General features: G+C 42.7%; 1 protein-coding gene across 1 annotated transcript in view; it reads right to left on the bottom strand.

Annotated features, from left to right (window-relative positions):
- The window catches only part of LANCL2 (LanC like glutathione S-transferase 2), a 293,571-nt gene that overhangs the window by 173,459 nt on the left and 100,349 nt on the right, over nt 1-19,763 (bottom strand). The window contains exons 5-6 of the mRNA XM_085631554.1: nt 16,819-16,965; nt 4,564-4,746 (exon numbers count right to left, since the gene is read on the bottom strand). Coding sequence (XP_085487680.1) covers nt 4,564-4,746; nt 16,819-16,965 — 330 coding nt within the window. The remainder of the gene's footprint in view (nt 1-4,563; nt 4,747-16,818; nt 16,966-19,763) is intronic.

The raw sequence follows: 19,763 nt of genomic DNA, 5'->3' as shown, positions 1-19,763 counted from the left end.
ATGCCAGGGTCATTTCGTCCTCTTTACCGGGCACAGGGTCATATCTGCAATCTATAAGAAGTTCCTTCAGCGTACGGGCACTTATGAGTTTGGGTGTACGTGAATGTGCTGACTCTTGAAAAGTAAGTTTATTTATTCTGGGTGGCGTAGAAAAGATATTGGTAGCACCTCCCGTGGCCCCATCTGGGGTGTCGGGTGTGAAAGGATTCGTCGAACGTGACACAGCAACTACAGGTGTGGACACAGCTATAGAAGTAGCTGTAGGAGCGGATGCAGAAACAGATGTGCTTGCCAGAACTTGTGACTCGATTTGTTGCTGTAGGGATATGGGTGCTGGATCTTGGCGTTGGACCTCCCTGGTATGCGGTCTATGCGGGGCGGAATTAGCATATTCGGGAGCTGCGTCATCTAAATATGAGGAAAGAAAAACATCTTCTGCGGTTCTAGGATGCCCCTTAGGATGTACCTTTATTGGGAACAATGGGGGTGGCAAGTCTTTCGGTATTTCTGGAGTAGCCTTAGGTAATCCTTCGGCCAGAAGGGGATACATACCATTCACAAGGGCGTTTCTTTGTCTGTCTACTTGTTCTGATTTCACTCGGATACCTTCCTCAATTAATAGATTTTCTCGAACTTTATTTGAACTTTCTTTATTCTTTTCTTCCTGTCTACGTGCTTTTTCTGTGCGTCTATGAGATTCTTTACGCCATAACTCAACGGCGTCTTTCTGTGACTGTCTGACTTTCCTTTTCCATAACTCTTCCTCGACTTTCATGATGCACTCTGCATCCCAGGTTCCCGCTGCGGGCCACCTCTGACTTTCTGGTAATCCCTTGGTGTAGTCTACCCATAAATCAAGAAATAATATAGCGTCTAAGCCATGTTTGTGATACATGAAGTGCCCTGGAGTGTCCCTAGGAGGAATAGGGACGGCTTCTTCGAGAACCCCTTTTCTAGTAGTGATCTGTCTTAATTTCGAAAAGAGCGGCATATTGACAACTGATCCGATACTTAATCTTGAACACACTGAATACAAAAGCACAGTAATGAACAACCATTCATACCACAATATGCAGGACGTTTAACACATTAAACATTAAACATTAAAAACATTTTTAACCTTTAAAATAACCAACAATGATGATCGTCTGCATAACTAATCACCAAGCTTAATTCTTGACAATAACTAGATACTTCGGAATACTTGATATACTGCTAAACAGTACAGATACACTGCTAAAACAGTGCAGACCGGATTTGTGTACCCAAACCCGTCTTGACCGGCACAACCTATGTGCACGTCAGAAAATGCCTCCCCAGCAATGGTACTCACCGGGTAGCTTCGGAAACGGAAGGCCTCGGTAACTTGAATTTGAACCGGACTGGACTCGACTCGACTCGTCGGACACTGGGCTTGACTTCGAACTGGTGGGTCTCTGTATACCTCGGATCTTGCTCTTTCAGCTAGGCTCTGGTCGGGATACTTCGCACTTCTCACCGCCTCGTCTGGGTGTTGATCGCAGTCTCAGTCGCCCCCGCTTGACCGGAGGGAGATACAGGAAATCCTGCTGGTACGCGTTATTGTCCGTCCAGCTGTGGCAGGAGACCGGGCCTGCAACGCACCGCCGGCGCGTGAGATGAGAAAGTGTCCCTATTCGGGCGCCATTCATGTGGTAAATAATTTTCCTTTACCTGGACTTAATTTGATACAGAAACATAATTAAATAGCTCAGTAAAATGAGAGGCAGAATCCGTGGTATTAGAGGTTCGGAATGGGCTTTATTCCAATGATCGATTATAATCGGTTGCTCCAAGTTCCATCACCACGGAGGTTCAGGAAGTGAAGTACATACTTTATTGACAAGAAGTAACCTTTATAGTACATACATTACAATGAAGCGAATGCAATAGGCGTAACAATTGATAAGGAAAATGACGATCTATCTGCGTAACCAAAAATGGGTGGAACAAGGATTAAAAAGGAACATAATTGGTTATGATGTCACGTATAGGTGGATCTATAAGATAATACTTGGCATAGATGCGCGCGCAGCAGTATGACGTGTGATTAACGTGCAACTAGGGGGTGAAGGGGACTTGACATTCAGCTCTACATGTGGAGACAAAAAGTCTGGGGGGTCAAGTCAACCTAATCCCAAATCATATCTAACATCCTATGTTTAAAGAACTATGTTATCCACAAAAGAAGGACTCTCGGACAGAATCTATTCTATACTGACTGTGCGTGTGTGTACAAGCGTCTAAGTGTCTACACTGAAAACGAGGGGGTAGGAATATTCCGTGGTAACAGGGCTATGAATTACTAGCATGAGGACAGAGAAGTCGAGCCTTTTGCTCGGTAGCTGGAAGGATGTTTACTTAAACTACTAGACAGGAATGTATCGGCTGAGGGGGAAGCAGATAACTCGAAGGCGAAATATAGTTCTTGGCAGAGAATAGGCTGATGTCAGGCTTCGTGAGCCGCGCAGAGAATGAGACAAAGTTCATGGTCACAGATGCAGGCTCGAACTGGAATTTTCAGAGGCAGAAAGCAAGAGGAGTTTGATGACAGAATCAGGGCCTACTTGCCTGGACTGTAAAATGGCATAAGTGAACCATATAAAGCCGGTGGCCTTTCATATTTAGGAATGGAATATCCGGCCTATTCATGGCGGATCTGACAGAGGGCATGTTGACGGTGGACGCACATGTATTTGCGTTTTCATGACTGGAACTGGAGGGAACATACATGTACTTGTGACATGCACATAGAACCGTTGGGGTCCAAGATAGGGGACATAACTGATCGGGAAAATCCATATTTCCACAGGACAAGTAGTAATAAATACTCAGGGGCATAGGAAAAGATCAGGTACCCTACAAATATTAAATGGGTATAAAAAATGTGGAGGGGTATCCGTGGAGATTGCACAACCATGGGGTGGGGTTGACAAGCAATGGTATGCACAGGGAGGGAGTTGGGCAAAATATAATTTAAAACATTCACTGAAAAAAAAGTTTAAAGTGACATTATATTTAGGTTTTATAATAAAATCGTACTTTAACACTAGAAATGCACTGAAAAAAACAAAGGTTGCAGTGCTGTCATAGATCAGTCTGGTAATAATATTTTACTTTACAAAAAAAACCTCAGAAATTCACTGAAAAAAACAAGTGTTAAAGTGACGTTATATTTAGGTCTGGTAATAATGTCTTATTTTAGGTAAATAAAATCCTTATAAATTCACTGAAAAAAACACAGGTTGAAGCATACAAATATATATATATGTATGTGTACACACCCTCAAAAATACACACAAAAAAAGGTTAAAGTAATGCTATAGTTAGGTGAAATGTTCAGTAACAACGTAATGTTGTAAACTCTAAAAACCACAGAAATTCACCAGTTATCGTTATCTTAAGTAACTATAACGTGCCCTAAGGACACAATACCTCACGCCCCAGCCATGCCCAGCGTTCTATCAATAATTACATTGGAAATCTTGCAGTGATATTATCAATGATGTCATAGAAGATGCCATTTATGATGTAATATGTGAGGTAAATAGCAGTGTTTTGCGAGGGCGTGAGCTATAATTACCTTAGGTCACGAGTTATAGTTACTTGAGAAAACTATAACTGGCGAATTTCTGTGTTTTTTAGAGTTTAAATCGTTACATTATTACTGAACATTTTACCAAACTATATTGTTGATTTAACCCTTGTTTTTTCTAGGGCATCACAATCCAAGTCTGCAGTACCATGGTGGATCCCTTGTCAATTTGGCGTCAATTTCGGGAAGTCACTAACCCACTGAATTAGTTAGGAAAAAGCTAACTTGGGCATGAACTAGCTTCACCTCTACAATTCCATTTTTGTGTTTCTATCTCACTACTTTCCCTTTTTTCACATGGTTCCTCAGATGGGTGTGTTATTCCTTGTTATGTCTGCGTGAGATCAAGGGGCAGCAGGGTTTTTTTTAGGTCTCGCCTGACCCAGCGCATGCGCTGGTCTGGCGAGACTTATTGCGAGGACTCCAAAAAGTGCTACCAGGCCAGCCTAGAGCTACAGTGCATGTGCGCGGGCGTGCGCGCCGCGCTTTACCGCTAATACTTTCACGGCCACTTTGATGTTTGATCGCGATCACTTTCACTTTCGCGGCCGCTTGGCATAGCCAATAGGTCTCGCTTTTGGGACCTTATAAGTATTTAGTTATGCAACTGTTGCATGGCTAAACACTTAGAAGGTCCCAAAGGTGAGACCTATTGGCTATGTCAATGCTTGTTTAAAGAAGAAACTGGCCCATTGCCTTATCTCTCAAAAGGTATGATAAAACACTGAAACTACCTTAAGTGAAGCAGGAAACCTCTACAGTTGCCTCATTATACACTTAATTCCAATTCGTTCTTTTATAAAACAGTAATCCTCTGAAACCTCTTCTACGTTTTGCATTTCTATTGGAACATTGTACCAAAAGATTTCTAAAATGTGTAATTTTTACCAGCACCAAATGTTTTAATAAAAAACACTTTATACAATGCATGAGCTGTTGATCTCACTCACCTTGTAAGCTTGCAAGAGCATATGAATGACACCTGGAGCTCCGTGGCACCAATGCACCAGTCTATCGCTTTCATTACTTAAAGATGATGGATAGTTTCCGGACCGAAATTTTTTATGACGTAGGTAGTCAATGCTTGGCTTTATCAATTCAAAAAGCACTTCTTGGTCTAAATTTGAAAGTGGCTGAAAAACACAGAGTTCATAATTACGTAGTTTACAACTAATATTCATGCAACTCAACAGCTAATAAATAGATATTAACTTAGAGCCTCAATTACAAATGCCCTGAAGAAGTTTGTGCAATTCATCACATCTATTACAATCCTATACCCTGGGGTTTAGAATGTAGCGATTGCAGTAAATATCCATTATTAGGAGTCATGCTCTCATTAATTGGGTATAACATGCAGATTTTGGGGCTTTCTGCATCAAAATGTGCATGCTCAGTATTCTGCGGGCTTTTCAACCACTACATTTTTCAGTTTTGACCTGCCGAAATTTATTGGAGAAAAAAATCTGAAGGTGAGGTGTGTATCTCTCCTGGTGTTTACAATTCAATAATCATTGAACCATTTAATTTATAATTGCGATCCTTGGGGAAACACGTGTTCGCAATTTAACAAAGACCATGTTGTTGAGGTTTAAGCGATTAAAGAATAGAAGACAAAGTCGACAAGGGCAGTCATTAAGTCAGAAATGTTACATAGTGATATTGTAGCTGAGCATAGTTATGCTGCAAAGTCCACTATTTTATTACACCAATTCCAGCCACAGCCATTGTGATGAGTCACAAAAATACCAAAGCTCAGGCCCGATCTAACAAGAAGGAACTATGGAAATCTAATAAGATTATGTGTCAATCACCAAGAAAACCGAGAATAACCAATTAGAAAAGTAACATTTCCTTCTGTAAATGTACCTTACTCTCATACATTTCACAGTACCTCACACCTAAGTGAGGAGTAAGCCATTCTTAAAAAGTACATCAAGGCGAATGTACTTTGCATCACATCTGAAATGCATTACACTGAGTTCATAAAATGGTCTCAAACTGTTAAGAAGGATTCAGTCTCCACAACAGTATGCTTGAACCTTCTAAGGTTATTTTCAGCAAAGGCCTATTAGTACAGCTGTCTCTTTCAAACCTCAAAACTCAAAGCCTGTTAGAATTTCTGATGAATCGCTAGGAATAGTTTAACTTAGGCCAAAGCCAGATATATGAACTTTGCACTGCCATTTTGACTTTTTTTAAGTGGCTCCAAGAAAACCTGTTTCTTCATGTTACCCATAGCAGACCGTGATGTGATCCTGATAAAAGGCCAAAACTCTGCCAAAGAGACATCATAGAGCTACATTCCAAAATGAAATGCAATAAAGTATTTTTGGTTGGTGGAGTAATATAAGAGTCAGATACGATCTATGCATTTTAGTTTTTCTTGTTACATTCTACCTTGTTCTCAGTCTTCCAAAATGCTCCCCGAATTTTTCATTTTGACAAAATCCACAACTTTACTGAGATGTGGCTGGATGAGCACATTGTATGTTTGAGAGATTCTTCTATTGGTGCCACCCAGGTCATAAAAAATGTGGGTTCTCCAGAAGAATACAAACACGGCCACACCTTATTGCAGTGCAGGTAGGAGTTCTATTTATGCCCACTCCCAATCTGTACAAAAGTAATGGAAACACTCTTCCATCCTTGTAAAGGGTTCTAACTGTTTTACAATATGTTTTAGTCATTTGCCTTAAGCAAATTGTGCTTAAAGAGGAATTAAACGAGTATTCCCTTGTAGCTTAATATCTATCCATAGAAAATGGGATTAAGGTCCTACTCACACTGTTATAAATACCCAAATGAGCCATAATGTTTGGTCTATAACAGAAAAAGAAACCACTGTGGCCCTGTCAAATTTTATAACTCCACTCGAAACATACCTAGTTTCATAATCTTAGTGGATATAGTGGAACAACTGTGCGGACAAAGAATTACTATGAAGTATTTTGCATCGTATAGCTTTTTCCGAGGGATTTAGCACACATTTACCAACTGCATTAAGCAGGTGGTAAATGTGGAGTTTTTTTTTTTTGTCTGGGGTGGGGATGGGGGTAGGGAGAGTAGAGGAGGGTAAGATTAGTTTTGGCAGGAGAGAGCTTTAAACGCCAACATTGCCAGAGAAAATTTGGGGGCTAGCAGACCGACAATGCTTGTTTGCTGTAGTCTCATGCAATTTTACAAACACAAATTATTGGCTGGTTAAATCGGGTCCCTCAGAAACTGGGTGAAGGACAACTGGACCAGAGGTGACCTGACAGAGCAGTATTGCAAATAGGGAATTTGCACCACCTGACTCGTAATCAGGGACTAGGTTAGGATACTTCAGAAGGCCTAGGCTGGGATTCTTCAGTGGCTCGACAAGAAATAAAGACGGATGTCTATGTACCCTTACGTAACGGAAGCCACAGTTCTGACCTAACTAAATTCAAGAACCTATTCATGTCAGATCTCTAAACTAACACATGCCCACTGTGATCGAAAACTTTGTTGAAGTTACCATCTACCTGTATCTCTAGATAGTGATAGTGGTCTTTGGTTAAACTCAGTGTTAATAAATTCAGCTGCCCATTCTGGCATCCGAGTCAGAGTAAAAATACTGATTTCTGCCTGTCAATACACAGACCAGACAATAAATCCATATTCATCCAGTGTCCAGCACCTAGAGAGAAACATAAGGGGGCCCCCATGTTCTGTGCGATACCATTCTCATGAAGGGACCTGCTACCACATGTCTTCAAACTTCATAAAGATCATGCATATTAGGGGCTAAACAACTAGCATAAACAAGAGTGGGGGAATGGGCACATCAGCCTAGTGCCCCAACACAGATCAAAGTTCAGATTTCAAGTGCATAAATTAGAAGCTGACTCAGTCGAAAGCTTTGTCAACATCCAGAATCGCCACTGCATGGTCACGTAGGCAAGTGTTTTACTCATCCACTAGTAAATCTAATCTTTTAAGATTTAAAGTTGTTCTTCTTATAGCACATTTGACGTTCCCTAACAACATGTTACTAACCACCATTTTAATGTGAATCTTCCCATCTACAGTTATCAAGGACAAAGGCCTGTAAGAACTGTACTGTTCCTCTGGTCTGCCTGGTCGTACAGTGAGATATATCTTCTTAATTCTGTGGCAAGACATATTTGTCTATGGATACCAAATACATTGCCATTTATACTCAAAACGTCAGCAAATATGTCAGTAAATTCAACAAGAAGGTCCTTGTTACTTATCAACTTGCCACAACAAACATTCTGGATCGCCCATCTTGCCTTTCACATTAATGGTAACCTCCAAAGCTCCATGATGTTGCACAGTGGTATTGTCACTGTACACCTATACCTCCTATCTAAACCAAGCACTGCTCGGTGTCCATTCTATTCTGTTCAAAACCATGAATATTTGAATGATGCCTTTAGGATTAACAGAGACTGTAATTAATTGTTCCGGATACTGACTTCCTGTCTCCCAAGGTGCCTTTGGAGTTTTGTACTTGAATTGCATGTTGCGTTGATGTTTAACATACTCTGAATAGTTCAATTTACCCAAACCGCTTGCACACCTAATTGAGACAATACACTTTATTCATGAGTAGGTTATTCAAAGTATCACCTTTCACATTCTGCCTTTCTAACTCTTTAATCAAATATGCTTTTGTGATTTCAGTATTCAAAGACTGTCTATCTTTGATTGAGCATTAGTTGCCCGCTGAATGATAATTTAAAGTCTCTCAGACCACACATCTTCATTCCAAGGACTACAAATTAAATTAAAAGAATTATCGCAAATGGTCTCCAGAAATGTTTTGTCAGCATTAGGTCTCTACTTGTGTGCCTGCAAAGCAACAGCTATAGGCTATGGATTAGGCCATGGAAACTTGTAAAAATATTTTCAGCAGAGAGTTATCAGACATTGAGTTCTACACTTCATGGAAGCTGTATCTGCTGCACGAGTTGGTAAATAACACGTTTGTCACGTCTAAGTGTGAGTAGCAATCATGCACATACAAGAAGTACGAATACACACACTTTTATTATGGAGCTGCCTTCTCAAGACCTCTGAATGACTGCACTGTGGAAAAATATCAAATAACAATCTAGACACCTATGCCCCTAAATGGATTTATCAAGAAGCTGATCAGGCATGCAGATAAAGAGCCCAGCCTAAATAAGAAAGCAAACCAGGCGTTCAAACAGGAGTCTAACTTCAGATGTGAAGAAGGTGGGAATACCAATATTTGGGAGCACAAATATTGTGAAAGAGGAGCGACAGACAGCCATGAACCATAACAGATATAGTAAGTGGCTCCCGTGGCCAAAGGGTAAATTCATTATGCTCCTGTGCACATGCAGCATCAGCTCTGGCTGTAGGAGGGGGAATGCAGGCACTCCCTTTAGGAAAGAATTAAGAACTGAATTAAAGCCCACAGACCTAAATCTGGGACAGGAACCGGATTGAAGGTGCTGCTGTGATCCAAATGACGTATAACCGAGACAGTCGCCGGCATAGTACTCCCCACAAACTGAGACCCAGGTGATCAACGAATGAACTGGGAGGTGGTGGTGAAGCACACACTGTGCGCTTGACAATGGACATGATCATGCGGTGTAGGAGCTGGAGGCCAGGACAGTGGGCAATAAAGTGCGCTCCTGTAGCTGACAAGTGATACTTGTGCCCCTGTAGCTATGGGCATGGTGGGTGGCCTTGGGTTTGTAGGAGATAGAGTGGAGGGTGAATGTGTGGCATAGACCCAGCTTGGACTGAAAGCAAGTGCTCTAAAATAATGGAGCCAGCATCAGGGGGCAAACAACCCTAGTCTGCTGTACCTTAACGTCAAAATACCTGTATAAGAGGCAAGAAGTACCTTCACCTCTGCCAAGTAAAACCTCCAGCAGGCCCAAATAAGCCATTCTCCACCTGCACATCTGAAGATCCCATTTTGAGCTACGCGCACTAGTAAGCTATTTGCTCACTAGTTGTTTCATTCACAACCAGCTTTTCTTATATGGTGGTGGAAAAAGACATTGCTGACCGCTTTAACTCGAGATAGCACTATACCGTTCACTGTTAGAAAGACCAGAATTGTTATGCAGCTCGACGTTGGATGATTTCACACCTTTTGCCATCTAGTTCACTTTGGCAATCAATCCAAAATACATACAGTAGATCTGACCTGGCCCATTCCACACACAGTCAGTAGCTTCTTACACTCACTTATGCCAGCTTTTTCTGGGAAATAGGGGCCAGATGTACGACGTGATTTTGCATGCGCAAATGGGTTTGCGAACCCGTTTGCGCATGCAAAATCACAGTTGGCCACGTACAATTCCTAAATAACGAGTTAGAATTTATTTGCGACTCACTGTTTAGGAATTGTGAGTTGCAATTAGGAAGGGGCGTTCCCTTCCTAATTGCGTCGAAAATGCTATGTGTGAATGTTTTGTGACTCGCAAATTTCCATCCTCTTGAAGAGGGTGGTAATGCAGCCGCAATTTGGAAGGGATCCCCTGGGGACCCCTTCCAGTTTGTGACTGTCTCTAAAAATATTTATTAAGGGCAGGCAGTGGTCTCAGGGACCACTGCCTGCCATTAAAAAATGACATTTAAAGTAGTGCCAGTACCAAATGGACCTCCTATCAACCTACAAATTCAAACTCTGGTAGAGTCACTAGGCTTTTAGCTGACAAGGACGCTAGCACTTCTGTTGATTTTCTAGGGGTTAGGGTTGATTTTTCTCATGGGATTCCACTAAGGTTGATCCTTAAACACAGAGAACATACAAGACTACTGATTATTTTATTATGCCGATATAGCTTCCCTTTCAGGATTGTCAAATAATGCATCCAAAGTATTTTCCGTTATCGGTTCTCTGTTTCTGAAGCAATGTTCAAATGTATTTCAACAGCAGACTTTTAGTGTGTTTTGTTTTGGTATAGAGCCAATAGAGCTTTCTCAAGGCGTTGTGTCATAATAATTCAACATGTTACAGTCAGTAACAAGTCTCATTGTGGTATTGGTCATCACGTGTAGTTCTAGTCACATCAACCTTGGCTCACTGGTTCTAAAGCGCAGCTTCTCTTTTTCCCTCCATGACTGTGCTAATCACTTCCAGTAACAAGAACAACAGCAATGCTACTGAACCGAGCATGAGTCAAGGGAACTGAATTTAACCAACAACAGCAGCATACAGCGATGCCATTTAAAAAGAGTAAAGAAATGTAGGGAACTTACAGTTCATTTCTTCACTAGATCCACTGGTTCTAGAGCCCTTTTTCACTTCATGAATTTCACTGTGTGATTACTTCTGCCATAATGATCAGTCTGGGACAGAGAGGTATGGCGACCTCAATGGGGAGTGCGCAAGTGCCCACATACCTCCTCGGGACCATCTCCAAGCATAGAGGGACTGAGAAGGGAGCAGCTACTCACTAGGAGTTTCAACGCACGTATCTACATGTCACTCCTTTTCCAGGGTTTTCTGTTTTTTAACTATTTTAAAAGGAACAATATTTCTGCAGTACTGGCACCAATCAGACGTACAGTTTTGTGAGTGGCCCTAATGTGTAGAATTTCACCATGTTTCAGTCTATTAATGAATGACCAGTTAGTTGCAATGATTCTCGCAAATGTAATTGCATTTTGTATGCGCTGCCTGGTCCTGCTCTACTGTTGCTTTATCCTAGCCCTGCATTTTGTAATTTTTAACCTGCCCCGTAGCTTGAGATGCGACTTTGTTGGGCCTGAAGAGTTTATTGGGACAAGCTCCTGTACAGAACAAACAATGTGTATTAAAACGTGATTGCACAGTCCAATTGAGAAAGGCTCCTGACCGATATAGAATGCGGAATTAGTATTGCAACTCCTTCTGTGAATTGATTCCAATCCTGAAAACTGTTTAGAAGTATTGTTTGCATGTGTGGCATTTTAGACTCGTGAACATTGCTGTGCCTGTGCCTATGCATAAGAAAAGGAAAGGTGTTGACATGCGTCTTACAGAACAATTAATCTGAAATACACTGAAACAAAGAAGTTCTCCAAATCAACTCTTTGTGTATAAATGAACGGCTTTGGCATAGTGGACAGAACATTCATTTTAACTCCCTTAACTTCGAGAACCCTATTCAAATGAATGACTTTTATTTGTGGCTGTTAGACCTGGCATCATTGGCGTGGGTTTCCCCTGTATTTTTGCCTTTGCCTCCTGTTTTTTTGCTGTTTGTTTGTTGCGTTTTGCTGGTCTAGATGCTTTGGGCACTTTGCCACTGCTGTTCAGTGCCAAAGTGCAAGTGTTCCCTGTAAATTGTTGTTATGGATTGGTGATTCCATGATTGGCATATTTGATTCACTAGTCAGTCCCTAGTACAGCGCACTAAGTGTGCCCAGGGCCTGTAAATCAAATGCTGCTAGTGGGCCTGCGGAGCAAATTGTGCCACCTACAAAAGCAGCCTTTCAAAGGTAACTCAGACCTGCCACTGCCATGTCTGTGCGCAGTTTGGTACTGTCATGTTCAGCTAGCCAGTGCACCCACTTGCCAGGCCCTAACCTTCTCTTTCCTTACATATTAGTCACCCATAAGGTAGTCCCAAGGTACCCCTTTTGGCAGGGTGCAGTGTATGTGCAAGGTAGGACATGCCCTGATGTGTGAGGCATGTCCTGATAGTGAAATACTCCCAATTTCGTTTTTCACTATTGTAAGCCTATTTGTCCCCACAGGATAGAATGGCGAGTTTGCTCATAACATCTTATAAGCATAACTGCCCATGGGAACAAGATTGGAAAATAAAGTTTGATATGCCTGAACTCAGAATGCTAAGATGCATCTTTCAGTGAGGGCGATGTTTACATTCTGGGTTTGAAAATACCACTTTTAGAAGGTAGGTATTTGTTTGCCTAACCATCCAGTGTGCCTCTGCTATGTTGCGTATGCATTAACTATCTGGCTTTGGAGTGACAGGGGCTGAGGATGTGCATTAGGGTTAGGTGTGTCTCCTGCCTTTCTAGGGCGAGTCAGGGCTGGGCTGAATAGACCTAGGCTGCATTTAGAGTAGGGGGAAGAGATTTCTTTCACACCTGAATGGGCCTGGTCTTCCAGGAACAATGCTGTCTCCACCTCCTGCCAGGAAGCTGCTTCAGAGAGGACAGAACTGGTTTTGGCTGGGCAAAGAGCTTCTCTGCCACAGAGAACAAAGGATTTTGTATTATATAAAGAGGGGCCAAGACCCAAGACTTTTAGATCATTATGGGAATCAAGAGGAACCTTTGCCAAGGAGAAGAGCTGGAGAAACTGAGGAGGAATACTGCTGCTTTGCTGTTTGCTGTCTGGGGTTGGCCTGCAGGGGCTGTTTCTGCCAAGGAACGGAGAAAGGACTTTGCTGTGTGGTGTGTCCCCTGCTTAAAGAAGATCTCCAAAGAGAAAGAGAGCTTGCCTCCTGTTCTGAAGTCTCAGGGACACAAAGACTACACCACCAGCTCCCCTGAAATTCCTTGATGGGAGTTCTGATCTGCTGAGAGGTGCCTACTGCTGTTTTAGACCTCTGGAGGCTGTTTGTCACTGGGAGCTGAAAGAGCTCCGCTCAGAAACAACGCAGAAGAGAGATTCAGTGCCATAGTTATGTTAATCTAAAACATATCAACATTCAAAGAGATCAAGCAAGGTTGTCTGCTTTCACAAAGTCCCGAGTATCTTCTCAAGGTCTACAAAGATGTACAAAAAGAGGTGGGCAAGGCAACAAATTAACAGAGAGAGCTGAGCCGTGCACGAGTCGAGCCACGAACATGGTTTGAATGTAAATCAAGCCACAAACATCATGTAAAAAAGAAAACATCGCTTCAAAATTCAAAACATGTATTTCTTCAACATGCAGTAGAGTTTAAGTTTAGTACATCAGATTATACAACAGTACTTAGAGACACTTATTAAAAGTGATAGGTATTTATCAGGAACTTAGAAATATGTCTGACCTCCACGTCCTGAAGACAATGCCCTCAGCCAACTAAGGGGCATGCCAGTATTTATGTGCACCCAATAGGTGGCTAGATTTCTATTATAGATGGATCAACAATCAATCATATATGAAATTTAAGAAACAGGAGGCTCGATGTCATAAAATATTTACTTAGGTTAACTACACAATGTGGTTAAGTAGGCAAGCGGGGATTGAGCTCAGGTTTTCTCGTTTCACTTAGCACAGTTCAGACACTAAATAGGAATCTTTTTTCCTATCCTTTTTACAAATGCTCTATCTTTAATTCTTGGTGCATGACAATAGAGCAGGCATAAGCCTTGGCTCAGCTCGATTTAGGCTTGAGTTTACAGGAGGACCTCGAGCTGAACCAGAGCCAAGCACCTGGCTCAAGCCACTCTTGAGCCTTCAATGGCTCGTCCACCTGTAGTGCCAATAACAAGGTGGAGGAAAGTGTCAATTCTGATATATGCAGGTGATGGTGTGTTCCTGCCAGGGTTGCTAAAGGGCTGTAACTCCCAATTTCTGCAACTGAAGTTTTCCACAAAGAAACAAAATCAAGATCGATAAATACACTAATGCTGCTTCCAAAAATATATATGGCAATCGTTTTCGACAGTTAAATGAAAATATTGACAGCTTCAAATAGATGAGCAGCCAAAAGACATACCAAGGGCAAAGCTTACCATCACAGCAAGTCATATCTAACAAGTATTGGCAAAGCCAGTAGGTCCCACTTTATTGACCTATAGGCTTTTTCATTGCCGAAAACGTGGGAAATAGGGGGGAAAAGGCGTGATGACACAGCACTTTAATGATGATGTAGCCTACTATTAGTGGCTAGGTCATTCAGTAGGTGCACGAATGCATGATGTCGTAGGCATGTATGTATCACCACATATACATTCCTAGTGAATGATGCAGGTGCCAGGAAGCACATACACACTCATGAACTCTTGAAGAGCTTGAAGAAAATGAAAAAAAAGTACCCTAATTGTGAGCATTGGAAGGATACAAGTCATCCAATCCCAAGGATGGTAAGGACGTTATGCTCTAAGTGAGGGACAAACGCAATAGGGGGAACGAAAGCCATCAAATAAAAAGGAAGCAAATTAGAGTGACAAGAAAGCCAATCAATAATAAGTATTGGGAAGGCTCTGTTAGTCTTTTACCAACAGGCTGCTAACAGTGGCGTAGCAAGGTCAGGTGTTACCCGGTGCAGAAAATTTCTTGTCACCCCCGGCTTGACAAAACGGCAAAAATATATGTCGAACCCGAGAGTAGATACATTACTACATTCTCTACGCACGTTGGCCTCCGGAGGTACAAGAGACTCAGCTTTGGGGTGTCGTCGGCAGCTGAGGTCTTTCAAAACGCCATCAGGGAAGCACTGTCGGGTCTGCAGGGCGTAATCAACCTTAGTGACGACATCCTGGTGTTCTCGAACACCCTAGAAGATCACCACACTCACCTTCGGGCCACCCTCCAGAGACTCAAAGACTGCGGGCTAACCCTTCACAAGTCCAAGTGTTCATTTTACCAGGAATCCGTTGATTTCTTTGGGTACACCTTCACCAGAGAAGGACTATAGGTGGACCCCAAGAAGGCCGCAGCCATCCGAGCGGCCAGCACCCCGAAGAATCCCACAGAGGTGCAAAGTTTTCTTGGCATGGCCACATACTGTGGAAGATTCATCCAAACCTCGCTGCCCTGTCAGAACCGCTCCGTATTCTTACACGCAACGACCACAAGTGGGAGTGGACTGTGGCCGCCAATACAGCGTTCAACAGCATCAAGACAGTGCTGCTGGACAAGATGGTAATGGCTTACTTTCATCCAGGGCGGCGTACTAAACTAATCATTGATGCCAGCCCCGTTGGCCTTGGAGGGGTCCTTCTTCAGGAACACATTCCAGAATACTGGAGACCTGTAGCGTATGCCAGTAGGGCCCTCACAGACACTGAGACAAGGTATGCCCAAATCGAGAGGGAGGTCCTAGTGATAAAATGGGCGTGTCAACACTTTCACTTGTACCTGTGTGGCCAAGAATTCCAAGTGGTAACCGATCACAAACCCTTACTCCCGCTATTTGCAGGATCGTCCTGACTGGCGCCCCCGAGGATAGAGCGATGGGCGGTGCAGCTACAATCTACAATTTCAAGGTCATTTCTCGCTCCTGGGGCTCACAACACGGCAGAATACCTATCACGCCACCCAGAATCCATGCAACCTCAAAGCTCATCAGCTGATGCATCATACTCAGAGGCATTTGTGAAGATGGTGCCCCACAGCCACTTCATGGATGTGACCCAAGATTTCAGAGCAGAAGACAGCAACGCTCGGCAACAAATCTGGCAGGTGCGCCACGAACTTAGTGTGGGTGAGCAGGGAGTCATCCTGAGAGGACATGTGATTGTGATTCCGAAAAGGCTGCAGAGACGGATCCTACTGCTTGCACACGTTGGAAACCAAGGGATGGCAAAGACAAAAGCCAGGCTGAGGAACAAGGTCTTGTTCCCGGCTATGGATTCCATGGTGGAGGAAATGGTGAGACAGGGCCATGCCATAATACCGAGCACTTCAGCCACGCCCGTGGAGATGAGAGCCCTGAGGCGGTGGGGCTGGGGAGTTCGACGGACGATGACGAGGGAAAACTATTTATTTAATTTTCCCTTGTCATCGTCCTTCGAAATACCCCTTCTCCCCCACTTATCTGCACAGGCCGCGGCTGCCAAGCACCACTGTCAATCAAAGTGTAATAGAGCAATGGCTCAAAGCCACACAGACTCGGACCAAGATCACAAAGCACCAGATCAAAATCGCAGTACATTGGAACAAGGTCATTGAGCCCCGATACAGGACCATACTGCAGAGGGTTATTTTAAAACACCACGGGTCTAGATTTAACAACATGCAAGAATAAACGTCTTTCAACCAGGCATAAACATTGCACCAATATTAAAGTAAAACTACTCTCTCTTGCAGCTATTTACAGAAGCATTACTATAGAGTTTCTTTAGCTGTACATTTCTTTAGCTGACAGTGAGAACTAAACATTTTTTATGCCAGTTCTTCAAATAAAATAAGTTTTTGCCAAAGGCCCAATGACTAATTTGTTTACATAAAGGTCAAAATGTCTGCTTCGGTTTGATAATTGTCACTTTACTGCAATTTTACCATTCTGAGTCTAAAGCAACAAATGACTTGAGCAAGGATTAATATAATAATTCTTACCTGCATTAACGTATAATAAATTCCAGCCAGGCCATGAGCTGCTCCGACATATTGCTTGTTATGCCACTGGAAGAGCAGAGGACAGCGATCGGTCTTACGTTCCTCCTTAGATAAAGTTTTCCCAGACTCAATAATGGCATCTACCAACTGTAAGACAAATAGAATAATGACATGAGAAAAATTATTGTATATCCAACTGTTTTATTTTAGAGTGTTTGACATTTTATGTTATTTATAACTTTAAACTTAGGAAAATCTGATATTAACATATTAGAAAGCATATAATTAGTTACATTTTCACTAGGTCGTAAATCGTGTGCATTATGCAGATAATATGTTCTGTTTTGCACAAATATTGAAATCGGAATCAAAAACAACTAATATAAAAGTGGAAATAAATTGAAATCTATAGCATTCAGAAAAAATAGTGAAAAAACAAAGAATGCATGAAATATTTGTTAGGACCTCACTTCGTTGGGTTGAAAACCATCGGTAAAGCACTGTGAAAATAAAATGCCAAATGTTCTGTAGCTGTTAATTTCACTAGGGTGTTGCTTACGTATGAGTTGTCTTTTACTTTCTGGAAAACAAAAAGTAACTGCATTGTGCATACACCCTGACCATTTTTTCAGTTGTATTTACTGAATTAATTCTACAAAGAGATAGTCAATAAGTCACGCTTAGCTTTTTGGCTAGAGTAGCGATGACAGAGTGATCGTACTACGTTCCTCAGTGATTGGATGATTGTAACTGTCAATCTGTGGTACTGAAAATTCTGGACCCGTGTTATAAACATCGTCGTATCATGACGATTTTGGTATCAGCAGACCGAGAATGATTAGAATACTATGCACAAGCATTTTCGTCATATTCGGGTGACGAAATCACCCTGAAATCAGAGTTTCCGTCCTGAACCCTCGGTTTCCATTTGAACGGCAGCCATTTTGTGATTGCCCTCACATAGGCCAATGACTAAGGCCAAAAACGAGTCTGAAAGACACATGCACCTTTGCTGACTCCTCTGTGACCTGAGCAAGCTGACTCCACTGCCTGAAGCCAAACCTGTTCGGCCAGTTCCTTTCCCAGTGGCCGAATGAGATTAGTATCAAGGCACAATATATCATAAAACCTTTCATCACACACAAACCATGCCTAATCTTACACACACCTGTCCCTGTTTCTTTCTTTATGACTTGCTTTACGAGGAGGAGGTGCCCGTTTTTATTGGGGTCCGCCGATATCTGACTGAGCCTTGCCGGGTAATTGATTGAGGGCTGGACAAACTGAAATATGGGCTTGTCATCATGACTCTGCTTTTTCTTTGTAGTGAAAATATGTGAATAGTCAACTGTAAAATAAGGAATGTTTGCCTAAAGCATAATATTTTGTATAAAAAGAGAAGGCTGGCTTTGTAAGGGGAGCAGTCTCCTGAGAATATACACCGTGTTGTACTTCTAGGATACCTGTTACTGGCTGCAGCCAATAAATACGATCTTTGACTTCACCAAGAAGACTCTGTGTTTCTGTAGTCTGAAACAGGAAGAACTTGAAGTCTTAGGGTGTGTTCCATGGCACCGCTGGGTTCTGAAAAACCCAGAACTTCAGTTGGCGCCCAACGTAGGGCGATTTCAGCGGTACCGGTCCAAGCCAGAGGTTCGTGAGGAGCTTCGTGTGAAAATTCTGGAGGAAGGCCGCCACTTCATCGACCCCTGTATGTCGACGTGGTCCGAAAGTCTTTTGCTGCGAGGTTCCCCGCTTCCCGACGGCTACGAAGGACTGCTGCCCTGACTATCGCCCTGTTTTGGACCCTTGATGATTGGTAGAGCGAAACGATAGACGAGTCTTCTGGTGACGTCATCGATACCACAGTTAAGTATAAGTGGAGCGCCTCCCAGTCCTTAGTTTGGTTCTTAGTTTGGTATCCCCTTGGGATCTTTGATTTGGAACTTGCAAGTGCCAAAGCCGAGGGACTCGTGTATTCACGAGACTATCGTTTTCGATAATCCTTTGAAGTTTGAAGCTAGACTAGAGAGCAAAGATGCCTGGTCTTAGCAGACTTGGAAATTTGTTTTGTCTCGGTTGTAATAGGGATTCCCGATTGGAGGACTCGTGTCCAGTTCCTCCGATTGGAACTCCAACCTATGAACTATATGTAAAACATGGCATAGGCCCCCTCACATATAATGAAGTATGGATCCGATACACCAGGAAAGATGGTGTTTTAAAATGGCCCCAATATGGTAGTTTTGACACAGAGATTCTGGATAATCTGGAGGATAAACTTTTTAAGAAGAAAGCCCGGCCGGCGATGTTTGACTCTTTCCGCCTATGGCGTAAGGAAGCCAAACAGAAGGAAATCAAATTAGCAAAGAGAAATAAGAGAGAAAAGGGTATCTCGATAATGCAAGCTGCTATGCAGTTTAAAGATAATGAAGAAGAACAGATGAGTGAGCAGTTGCACAGGCAACGTAAAATGGTGATCGATAGATGTTATCCAGTTTTGCCGCTTCTTCAGCAAGATGCAGCAAAAGAACTTGAGAAAGATCCTTTAATGTCACACTTGTTGATTTTGCCACCCCCTTATGCGCAGAGTGCTACAGCACCTCCGCAACCTTTAGCTGTGCAACCTCCGGTTATTGTGCCTCAGGTTCTTCCACAGCCGCCAGCTCCTCTTCGGTTGGATCCTACTCCCATGGTGCAGCCCCCTCAAGGGCCGCCGACTTTGCTACCTGCTCCATCTGTACTCCCTACGACTTTGTCACTACATCGACTGCCCCTTCTGGTGTTCTTCCTGATACTGCCTCTGCGTCTGCATCTGCGTCTGCCTTGCCCCCCTCTGTTTTTCCTCCTGTTCTTTCGTCAACTTCTCCTTCTGTCCGACAGAGAATGACTGATACTGTTGCTAGCCTTATATTTCCTCTCTTTGGGTCATCTGGTGTGACCCC

This window comes from Triturus cristatus, chromosome 10 (genome assembly GCF_964204655.1).
Source record: "Triturus cristatus chromosome 10, aTriCri1.1, whole genome shotgun sequence".
NCBI classification, from domain to species: Eukaryota; Metazoa; Chordata; class Amphibia; order Caudata; family Salamandridae; genus Triturus; species Triturus cristatus.
The sequence above is the reverse complement of the archived record's forward strand: the minus strand, read 5'-3'. Positions and strand labels throughout refer to the sequence as shown.